Genomic DNA, 12,609 nt, shown 5'->3' with positions numbered 1-12,609 from the left:
GGAAAACTAACACATAAGTCTAAAGAAATGACAAGTATACAATAGAGATAAAGCAAAGAGTATATCTGAAGGGAGGAAGTTTAGGATACAATACTGATGAGAAAAATGTGTAAACTAAACTGTTATAAATTATCCTCCAATTACTCCTGCTTTTATTGTTCTCCCTTTGACAATTGATGTAAATACCCTTTTCTTTTCTAATGCACTGCTTCTATTATATTCGGTAATGTGAATTGTTAATTGTTGAGTACTATGTGTAGTTTACAAAGAATGTATTTTCATATTTCAACAAATTTTTAATTGTAAACCAGAGTGCACTCCAGTTCAATCTAACAGTCAGACCAAAGCGTTATTGTATATAGCTTTCTACTTACTTTATTTCATTTCCTGTAAGCAACTTCATTTATAGGAGGCAAACTGTTTTCTTTATATTTGCTATTACTGCATTTTCTGTATTCTATTGTCACTTACCAGTACATGCAGATTTTCCATATTCCAAAATTAATATTTATTATGTACAAGGGAAAGTTTGGAAAAACCAGCATTCATTGGGGTATAACTGAGGTATTACTTCTTCTGATAACAAAGTTTAAAAATGCCAAATCATTTACAAATGAGATGGTAGATATAATAAATAACTCTTTTGGCATCTTAGAAGGGCAAAATTTTATGGTCCACTGTTCACCTGCTCCGACAACACATCATGTTTTTCTCTGGCAATACCTAAAAGTAAAAGTCCCCATACATTGCTCCTCAACCAATGATGAATTGAAGGATGCACTGTGACAAGAAGTCACTGCTATTTCATCCAGATTCATCAAAAAAATAATAGAATCATCTGTGTACATTATTTTGATTACACACAGATTAAGATTTTGTATTTAAAAAGAATTATTACATAGCCTCAGTCATAGTTTAATCAGGGGGCAAGCTTCAGTTCAGTGGTGAGGTACTGGGGAAATGCAGTCAGCCTACAAAGAAATTTGCTTACAAACAGCCATCCTTGAATATTGAGCAGGTGTGAGGGACTCTTACCAAATAGCACAAGTAGAAGATATAGAAAGATGGCAGCACAAATGGTTAAAGATTTGTCTGAGCCCAGGAAATACTGAAAAGCCTGAAATGGCAGACTCTTGAAGATACCTGTCACCTATGCTGTGAAAGCAAGTTTCAAGAACCAGTATTAAGTAAGAAATTTAGTAATATATTACAGCTCACTATGTGTCACTCCCTTCGAGACTATCAGAACAAGACAGTACTAATTAAAGAGAGCACAGAAGCTTTTAAACAGCTGTTCTTCTCTTATTCGATTGTGGCTTCAATGGGAAGATACCACAATATGTGGTACATTAGATAGTGACCTCTGTCATGCACTTCCAGTGGTTTTCTGAGTATGGATGTAGATGTAGGGTAAGTAAATGACAGTAAACATCTGATTAGAATTACAGATGTGTACTTAAGTTATGAATTAGAGGATTTAATATGTTGCAATTACAGTCTGTTAACATCATGGAATTTATGAGGATGACAAACTCCTCTTGGATCTTCCCCCGCATGGTGTAAATACAGATCCATAAAGCATTAGCAGTGGTTACTGGAGAACTGTGACAAATTTGTTGCCAAGCAACTGTTTGTTAGGCATCCTCAGTGGGCAATGTATTGGTACTCATTATTCGAAGAATGCAGGCAAATGACCTTCAGAAATATGGCATGTATGGTTGCCTTAAAAAGAGTGTATCCCTCAGACTCTAAAATCTCCCTAATGTAGAGGTTGCTGTTGGACTGCTTTCAGTGGGCAGCAGATGAGATCACTTTACCTTCAATGGCACTCAAACCATTGCAATAAACATTTATCCAGTGTGGCCCTAAAAAGTACAGAGAGCCAGATAGTGGTAATTAAGGACAGCTGGATGTGCAACTCATTCAGAAATATCCCATGATTTTATTCAGCTCCAGTGATAGCATTCATGTGTCCATTAAGTATGAGACCTGTTCAAAAAATTGTGGAACATTTGTAATTTCGCACCAATGATGCATTGGAGCATAACGTGGTTGGCTACTCTGCACATGCCTATGTTTAATGTGTAACTGGTGGAAGTTTCATCATTGCATGTGTGTTAGTTATCATTTAGTGGTGAATTGAGTAGAACGTAGTGTTGCACAGTTTGTGAATTTCGAGATGGCAGATTTAGAGAGCAACACATCTGCATTAAATTTTGCATGAGACTCAAGGAAATGTTAACAGAGACACACCAAATGATGCAGGAAGCCTACAGTGGTGAGTGCTTAAGCCATACTCAGTGTTACTAATGGTTCACATGGTTTGAAAACGGCCGGTTGAAAGTTAAAGATGACTCGTTCAGGACAGCCTTTGATGTCTACCTGTGATGCTCATGTCCGGAATGTCAACTAAATTGCGCATACCAATCAAAGACTGACTATCTGAGAGATTGTAGAAGAATGTAACATTTCAGTTGGATGCACTGTGTTGCTGCCAAGTTCGTCCCACAGCTCATGAGTCAAGACCAGAAAGACCATTGCCTCGCAATCTCTGAAGAGCTTTTGGATTGTGCAAATGAGAACAATATGTTCCTTAAGAGATAGTGATGAGATGTGTGTCTATGGTTATGATGTGTAGACCAAGGTCCAATCTTCACAGAGGGTCGGGAAAGGTTGTTTGGTCTTGAAAAACCTTTCCTGACCAAACAAGCTCATCAGGTCGGGTCAAATGTCAAAGCCATGCTGATAATTTTCTTTGCTTTGGAGGATTAGTTCATCATGAATTGTGCCACAGGGGCAAATCAATGATACTAGTGGTAAGTGGTGCGATGCCTGCAAGAAAATGTGAGAAGGAAATCACCTGAGATTTAGCGAGACAATTCATGGCTCTTGCATCACGATAACACATCCGCACATTCATCCCTGTTGATGCATGACTGTTACACAAAAAACGAATGCCTTATTCTCTGTACTCTCCAGACCTGGACTCTGTGGACTTTTTTTAATTCCCAAAGTTGAAAACCATGTTGAAAAGATGCAGATTTGCAACAATAGACGAGATAAAAGAAAACTCACAGACGGCACTTTGCATGATCCAGCAAGGGGCTTACCAAGACTGCTTCTGGAAGTGGAAATAGTGTTGGGAGTGGTGTATCAATTGTGGAGGAGAGTATTTCTAAGGAAACCATGCACAATACGTAAAAGATCAGAGTAAACAAATTTTTTGGACAAAGTTCTGAAATTTTTTGAACAGACATCATAGTTTGTGGTTTTGGTAGTGGAGTCTGATTTCAGCCTGCAGCAGATTATGTAAGCTGACAGTGCAGACACGTCAACACTCTAGCTTCTAGCCACAGGATAGCCAGTGGCCCTGGACTACCAAAGGCACCAATAGACGTTTGTGTGGCAGTTTAAGAAACTGTTACTGCCTCTCCTTTGTTTGTAGATGCCAACCTACCAACTTTAGTTTCACAATTTACTTAAGTTTTTGAACAGCTCTCCAAAGGAAAATGACTGTCTCATTTTGTTAGACAGCATGATCTGTCATCATTCTATGGCTTAGTTGAGAGGCTTAAATGGGGCCCATGAGTGCCTTGTAAGCAATCTCCTTCATTTATGCTCTCTGTAATAGTTTTTGGAGCATGCTGTTTGTTGTTGTGTTCTTCAGTGCAAAGACTGGTTTGATGCAGCTCTCCACACTAATGTAGACTGTGGAATACTCTGGTTTGCAAGTTTGGAATTAGCTTCCATTTCAGTTTGGGTCTTCTGTTACTCAAAAGTTGTACTATCTAATATCAGAGTCTCTAGTAATAACATATTACTGAAAATGTTCCGGATTGTTTTCTTATCAAATTTGTACCTACGATTTGGGCACAATTTAATTCTTTCATAGGCATTATCCTTCTTATGAGCTGAAAAAATATTATCCTTAAAATTAAATTCGTCATAAAAACTTTTATAGTGAGAAGTTTCATGGATCCATTTAATATGTTAGGCACATGCTTAAAAACTTGCAAAGCTCTTTCAACATTTTTCGCACTTACCTGCAAACTCCATTTTGTTGTTTTATTTTTACTCCTGTGAAGGACCACAGTCCCATGAGCAGACTGTAAAGATATACATAGAGAGATCACTGCCTGACTGTCACAGGGATATGTTTTGGTTTGTTTGGTAGTCTAGCATCTCCATGTATGATGCAGCTACATACTTGTGGGTAAAACTCAATGCAGCTTAGAGCTAACAGTATGAACAAAGGCTTGTAGTTCATTACAAGAATGCATGCTTTGCTGATGGTGTAATCATATTAAGCAATCTAGTAACAATAGCAACTCATCACTTTAAGCTGCTCTCTTTAACTAAGTGTCACTGCCCCCTTGCAGGATTCCTACAAACAGTTATAGTGTCATGGTTTGAAAGGCCCATTGCCAAAGGATAGATCATACACTCTGTTAAGATTCAATCATAAGCTGATGTTATGCTTCTTTCTGTCAATGATGCATATTGGCAGTTGCTTTCATGGTTCCACTTTGATGACACTTTACTTATTGAGCTTGATATAACACTAACCTTTTTGGTGACTCAAGAGAGAGTATTGTTGGGACTACATTTACCCAAGCTTATTGCAATCCTAATTATTTATTCTGGTAAACTGTTCTATGCACTGTCCAAGTTTAAAGTCATTTGGGGCCTTCATTCTTGGTGCTAGAATTTCCACAAATGTTAATGAACATGACTAGTCAAAACATTGTGCTGGTTTGGAAGTTGAACCAAAATTACGTGTCTTTTGTTGATAGTGTACCGTGTCGCAAAGAGACAACACAGCATATACTGAGCAAGATGTAATTTTCCATATTCTGTGGACATCTTCAGCAGCATGTCATCAATAACAGCTACTTGTTTATTGAAATTATAGTAAAATATTGACTACATAAATTATTTCATTTGATTCTTGTTTTATTTCCATTTGTGATGATCCGGTTGTTAATCACACTTACACTTTTGTTGCTGAACTGTGAATTCAGATTGCTTATATTTGTTGCAGCAGCAATTTAAATACATCATCAAGATAGTGTCATACATCAGTCTTTTGGTACTAATATTGAACCATGCCTTTATTGAATGAGCATTTCCATAAATGACATAGTACAAAACATGAACAATACAGTACAGTGGTACTCATTGTCACTTTCAAGATCTGTAATGTTCTTGTTGCACAAGATGTTGTCAAAAGCCTATATAGCCATTACCAATAGTAGAAGTCCTTCCTGACATAATCCAAACATGTACCAATAGATGCAGCAAAGAATTTCACTGTATTGTGAAATGGGAATGAGATAATCAACACAGCTCAATTCCAGACCAGTCGAGCAAGAGCTCTGTTTACTGTACACTGTTTATTTATGTGTGGTTGACTGGAGGGATTCCTGAATCAGCTGTGATGTTTTCCACTGACCAAGATATGAAGCTTGCATACAGCACTGTAATATTTGCATCTTAAATGACTTATGTGGTATTCCTGTTTTTCTTGTTTAAAAATCAGTTTTAGAGATTACTTCTTGGACTTGTGTGAATTGAAATGTTTACAAAGTGCAGTAACAGCATTTACAACTGAGACAATCAAATCCACAAACCCTTTTACAGTATGATAACAACTTAATGTATTAAACATTATTTTTCCTTTCAGAAATATGTTGTTGAAATTAGAATTGAATGGGCTGGTCCAAATAAACCTGAGGATGAGCCAAGTTGTGGCTTCAAGAATGAACTTTGTCCAGAAGATTCTAAGTTTGGCAGCATTGTAACTGCCGGGGTTCTGGCTGGTGTCCTTTTCTTTACGGCATTTTTTATTCTGACTATGTACAGAAAATGGAAAATAGATCAGGAAATTGAAGGCCTTTTGTGGAAGATTGAGCCATCAGAGCTCAAAGGTTTCCACACAAATGATATTGTATCTTCCCCGAGTAAGGTATGTATTGCACAGCTCAAAAAATTTAAAAAAAATGCTGAATTATGTTTAGGCATAGTAAACTAGTGAAAAGAATATATTGAAAATCAGAAAACCATACTAATGTGTACTCAAAGAAAGTGTGACAGTTTTTCGATTTAAGACAGTGCTATGTTTTCAGTTTCTAGATTCAAAAAAGTAAAACAGAAAATAGTAGTAGTCATCCTTAAGGTTTCTTGTGAAGTGCTTCAGAAGTAGTAAGCATCTATCAACCACTAATTTTGTCAGCCACTAGCAACAACTGTTTCACAAATAAATTACGGTTCATAAAACTTGGATAATCATTACTGTGTAGGATAAACGTGTTCTTTTTGGCTCTCCCATCATCTTACAGAAGCACAGAAGAAGGGTAGAGTTTCATGGTATCAATAAATACAACATTTTGAGCAAGTGTCCTTTAACAAAGTGTAAGAAATCATCACTGATGATGATTGCTGGGTAAATTAATGTGACCTTGAAACTGCCTGAATCTGTCTTGTAAAAAGTGACTATTTAAGTGCATGGATTTTCTATTGATGCTGGCGAATTCCACAGATAGAAATAACCAACATTTACAATCAAACACAGCATTTGAAAACAACAAAAACCACACTGTTTCCATAGCTCACTGAATCCAAAGATAGAGCACTTCTTGTTCCAGAGTCATTGGCAATCAGGGATCACCACAGAGCCCCCCTCCCCCCAAGAGTGCAGAGCACTGTGAAGAGAAAATGGGTATTGTCGAATACAGGGGTCTTGTAGTAGGCCGTTTGATTGGTGGTAGTTGCTTGTGCTGGGTAGCATGACCATTCATGCTATGGCTGGTCCGAATGGAAGGCATAGATGGACCTATTCTTGTGGAGTCAGGGAGGTACATGCAGGGTGGACTAGAGCAGATATAGTCCACCAGCCAGTAAGGAGGATGGCCTGGTTGACCTGCACGTGTGAACTGGACTGGCACAGGAGGTGTCAGTGTTGGAGGAGCAGTGAAGAGGCGGATGCGTATCTTGAGCATCCTTTTAGTGCCAAGTGGAACTGTGAATAGGACGATTATAAGTGAAGTGAATGTGGCCTCGTGTAAAGTGTCCCTTACACAGAGGATGAAGAGTGACCCATCTCGCAGCTGTAAGGAAAGCTCATCATGCAGAAGTGTTGATAGAAAAGCAAATCTTTTTGGTGGTAGTTGTAGGCGGAACTGTAGGAGAAGGGTTGGGGGGAAATATTGTAACTCGGGAAAAACACTAGAACACACTGGGGAACAGCAGGTGACAGCACTTGCGACATGTAATGTCACTTGCAATGGGTGGTTGAAACAGAGGCAGCATATTGTGACAAGCAGAGTCTGAGTGAGGCAAGAGAGGGGACCATCAATCACAACCACTGAGTGACTGACGGGCATAGGCTCAACATACAAAAGATCTGGTTGGCACGTGGGCAGTGTTCGGGTTTTGTGGGCAGTGTTCGGGTTTTGGGCCATTGTGTGACAGTGGAGAACTCGACTCGAGATACTGTGGGGTGGATTCCTCGATCATCCAAGCTGGTTTAATCCACTGAAGTGAAACTTGCTGATGCTGACCAGAGATAAGGATGTCCATAGTATAAGCCGTGTGTGCCAATACCCAATACGGGCTAGAGAAAAGTGGCTGTAGTGCCAGTTTGACAGTGCCAATAAAACACGGATGAGTCCAGGACTGAATGCATGAAAACTGGGGGACAGGTATGTGACCATGGGCAAGGCATACAGATAGCAGGTATGTGGGACTGGACATGCTCAACAAGAGCGGAGATGTCAGATAGATCAGTGGTTGTGGAGTGTCATCGACAAATTCAGCTGGGAGGACTAATGTCTCACCACACAGGACCTCAGCAAGTGACGCCTGGAGGTTTGCCGTATAAGTCGTGTGGATTCCTAACATTACCCAGGGAAGGGCAGTGACTCGCTCACCAACATTGAACGTAAGGGCCACTTTCAGAGTCCAGTGCCAACACTCAACAAGCCAATTTCTCTGAGGGTGGTACACTGTAGTGCAAAATTTATCCACACCACAGAGCATGCAGAGTTTATTAAACAACAGTGACTCGAACTGCCTATCCTGATTGGCAGTGGTGGATGTAGAGCACCCGAATCTAGCTACCCAGGAACATGCAAATGCTCATGCTACAGAATCCTCCATAATCTCCGCAAGAGATATCGCCTCCATCCAACATGTAATATGGTCCATGATGGACGGATATATTTTAAACCATCAGATGCGGGTAACAGCCTGAGAGGTCTAGGTGCATATGTTAGAAATGGCCTCTTGGGATGTCAGAGTTGCTTAGAAGGGGCTGCATATGTCTGTCAGCTTTGCTCTGCTGACACAGCACATGGGTACACAATCACACATGGCAGTTCTTCTCCACCCCTGGCCACACAAATCATTCTATGATGAGATGCATGATAGCCTTAATGCAAGGGCTTGAAAGATTATGCAAAGTCACAAAAACTTGGTGATGTAACTCAGCCGGGACAATAGGTCGTATCACACCATACTGGCCTGACTGAGCTCAGTAGGTTGCAAAAACTTATCTGTAGGGAAATGAAGAGGCCTGATGTGGTAGGTTCAAGTTCAATATCATTGTCCCATAAGTGGGCCAGTTCATCAAAATTAATAGGAGATGAGATAGCATTGACACGTGTCAGATAATCAGCCATGACATTTTCTGAGCCACTGATATATCGGGTATCTGTCGTGTACTGGCAAATTGAAACCGTGCAGTGGAAGGTCAATAGCATCTGCAAGGGGATGATGATCCATGAAAATTGTAATATTCCTTCCTTTGATGTCTGCGTGGAACTATTTAATGGCCATGTACACCAAAAGAAGTTCCCTGTCAAAAGCCGGCAACTTACATTGATCATAGAATGAAGGCTTTTGTGTCTGGATCACACGGCTGCTGGTAAACCTTTTGGGATGCGAGATATCATTGTCCAAGAAACTCTTCTGTTTCTGAAATGTTGTCCAGAACTGCGCTGGACATCTTCAGTTGGCAAGATTCAGTGGAGGAGCACCTCTGAAGACGTCCAGCACAGTCCTGGACGAAACATCAAGAACAGAAGTTTCTTTGACCACAACCTCATGTGCCGAAAAGTTTACCAGCAACTTACATTCAGTCGTAGATAGGCTTTTGGGAGGGAACTTGAGTGGCTGAGTTGTGTTACCAACATGGTATTGAAGAATTGCACCTTGTGAAATTACTTGTGTCTGCCAAAATAGAACTGCGAGGATCTGTCAAGGGATGGGCGAGAGTGATGGCATGCATGTTCTAAAGCTGTTTCAAGATCCTCAAAAGCTTTCATCATATCATCAGACCACCATACGTTGTGATTCCTATAAGTTTGTTTGTTTGCCAGCTCATGTGTCAGTAAGAGGGCTTGAAAAGTTGCTGCCACTGGCAGATTGCATCTGTAAAAATTGATGGTGATGGATCACAAACAAGGATTTTGTGGAGGGTGCATACCCTCACAGGAGATGGTGTAACCAAGATAAGTAACAGAGGTGCGTTGAAGTTGTGATTTATCACGATTAATCTTGACACCATTACATGCCAGCAAGTCCTGCACCATGGCCATGTGTAGCTCATGTTCCTTGTCAGAGAAGAAGAAAATGAGAATGTTGTCTAGGTACACAGAGCAGTAAGAGCAGTTAAAGAGAAGTTAGTCTACAAAACATTGCCAAGTTTGAGCCACATTTTTTGAGACCATAATGCATGTAACAAAATTTGTAAAGGCCAAAGTGGGTGATCGAGGATGTTTTTGGTATTTTGTGAATATGCCTTGCGGCAGTCCAACACAATGAAAATGTATGCTCTGCTAAGTAGTTGGGCAAAATCTTGAATGTGTGGGATAGAATAATTGTCTATTAGAGTATGCACATTGAGAGATGATAACCACCATAGAGGCACACTATGCCATCCTTTTTGGGGACTTAAGTATATGGGGGAAGACTAATTACTATCCGATGTGTGAACAGTGCCTGCTCACTGAAGTTCACTGACTGCAGTCTTAGTAAGGCATAGTTTGTTTGGAGGGAGGCAACGTGCTTTATGACATACTGGAGGGTCGTCTATCATGACAATTTTATGTGTCGTCCCATTCGTAATAGCTTTCATTTGAACCAAAGAATACAACATGGGGATGTCTTGAGCAGGAATTGGTAGCACACAAGAGCCACTAACCTGAGATCCCATTGGTGCAGATGAGGGCGGGCACACCGGAGTCATAAGAGGTGCTTTGCTGGTGCGGGATCCAGCACCATAGATGGTCGGCATATGAGGCACAGCGCATCAGCGAGGTCCTGCTTAGTCGTTGAGATGGTGTGATTCAGTCCTGCATTGTGAGCACAGTGGTCGTCAACCACAAAGTGTTCTGATTGGAGCTGAGCCACAGAAGTGTTATTCTACACAGAGTACGCGAAAGAACTTGCCCCCCTTCTAACAGCCATGTACCGCGAGTCTCTAGAGGAATGGAAGGTTCCAAGTGATTGGAAAAGAGCTCAGGTAGTCCCAGTCTTCAAGAAGGGTCACCGAGCAGATGCGCAAAACTATAGACCTATATCTCTGACGTTGATCTGTTGTAGAATTTTAGAACATGTTTTTTGCTCGAGTATCATGTCGTTTTTGGAAACCCAGAATCTACTATGTAGGAATCAACATGGATTCCGGAAACAGCGATCGTGTGAGATCCAACTCGCTTTATTTGTTCATGAGACCCGGAAAATATTAGATACAGGCTCCCAGGTAGATGCTATTTTCCTTGACTTCCGGAAGGCGTTCGATACAGTTCCGCACTGTCGCCTGATAAACAAAGTAAGAGCCTACGGAATATCAGACCAGCTGTGAGACTGGATTGAAGAGTTTTTAGCAAACAGAACACAGCATGTTGTTATCAATGGAGAGACGTCTACAGACGTTAAAGTAACCTCTGGCGTGCCACAGGGGAGTGTTGTGGGACCATTGCTTTTCACAAATATATAAATGACCTAGTAGATAGTGTCGGAAGTTCCATGCGGCTTTTCGTGGATGATACTGTAGTATACAGAGAAGTTGCAGCATTAGAAAATTGCAGCAAAATGCAGGAAGATCTGCAGCGGATAGGCACTTGGTGCAGGGAGTGGCAACTGACCCTTAACATAGACAAATGTAATGTATTGCGAATACATAGAAAGAAGGATCCTTTATTGTATGATTATATGATAGCAGAACAAACACTGGTAGCAGTTACTTGTGTAAAATATCTGGCAGTATGCGTGCGGAACGATTTGAAATGGAATGATCATATAAAATTAATTGTTGGTAAGGCGGGTACCAGGTTGAGATTCATTGGGAGAGTCCTTAGAAAATGTAGTCCATCAACAAAGGAGGTGGCTTACAAAACACTCGTTCGACCTATACTTGAGTATTGCTCATCAGTGTGGGATCCATACCAGATCAGGTTGACGGAGGAGATAGAGGAGATCCAAAGAAAAGCGGCGCGTTTCGTCACAAGGTTATTTGGTAACCGTGATAGCGTTACGGAGATGTCTGGCAAACTCAAGCGGCAGACTTTGCAAGAGAGGCGCTCTGCATCGCGGTGTAGCTTGCTCGCCAGGTTTCGAGAGGGTGCGTTTCTGGATGAGGTATCGAATATATTGCTTCCCCCTACTTATACCTCCCGAGGAGATCACGAATGTGAAATTAGAGAGATTTGAGTGCGCACGGAGGCTTTCAGACAGTCATTCTTCCCGCGAACCATACGCGACTGGAACAGAAAAGGGAAGTAATGACAGTGGCACATAAAGTGCCATCCGCCACACACCGTTGGGTGGTTTGCAGAGTATAAATGTAGATGTAGATGTATATGAAGTGGCGAGGCACGTAGCCAAAGAAGAGCACTCGATGAGAGGTTCATCAGTATCATTGGGGGGCTGAGGGGAGCGGGGAGCTGGGGAACTGACTGAACATGCAATATGTGTACCTGAAGTGTGATGCAATGAAGCAGATGACAGGAGGTCAGGTGACAGGCCAAAGTGAATCAGGAAATCAATTTAAAGTACTGGGTATTCAACATCGACGACAAGAAAGGACCATGTGAACGATTTACCAGGGATGAGTTTGATAGGTAACACGACCATTCCATTGTTGATTTATTTGCTGCTTGAAGGAGAAGTTTGGTTGGTATCACATACACTACAGTGAATGAGAGCAGGAAACACTAATGAATGAGAGTGGGACAACACTTACGTCAGCTCCAGTGTTGATGAGGAGGAAATGACACATGAGCATAAATCCAAGGCACACAGATGGATTCATGGAGAAGGGGACTGAACAGAATGAAATGTCCATAGGTGCCCCTCATCATCCTCATGAGATGTGGTGCCTACTGCAGCCTGGATGAAGGATTTGGGAATGTGCAAGGTGGTCAGCAGTTGTGTACAGCATCCCTGAAATTTGTGTGGAACCAGGATAGAGGATACACTGGCTGGGGAGCTGCACATGGGTCAGCTGGGACCACTACACTTCTCGCAGCAGAGGGAGAGGGAAGTGAGGGAGGACGCCTTCCTACCTCGGCTGTTGTTGGTGAAGTTTGGCGAGAATTGGCTGGTGGT

The 12,609-nt window shown here is 41.2% G+C and overlaps 1 protein-coding gene across 1 annotated transcript in view; it reads left to right on the top strand.

Annotated features, from left to right (window-relative positions):
• The window catches only part of LOC126245965 (receptor-type guanylate cyclase Gyc76C-like), a 228,709-nt gene that overhangs the window by 151,834 nt on the left and 64,266 nt on the right, over positions 1–12,609 (top strand). Inside the window, exon 8 of the mRNA XM_049948359.1 lies at positions 5,684–5,965. Within this exon, the coding sequence (XP_049804316.1) occupies positions 5,684–5,965 (282 nt within the window). The remainder of the gene's footprint in view (positions 1–5,683; positions 5,966–12,609) is intronic.

This window comes from Schistocerca nitens, chromosome 1, assembly GCF_023898315.1.
Source record: "Schistocerca nitens isolate TAMUIC-IGC-003100 chromosome 1, iqSchNite1.1, whole genome shotgun sequence".
Lineage (NCBI taxonomy): Eukaryota > Metazoa > Arthropoda > Insecta > Orthoptera > Acrididae > Schistocerca > Schistocerca nitens.
Note: the sequence above shows the minus strand (reverse complement) of the source record. Positions and strands in the feature narration are given on the sequence as shown.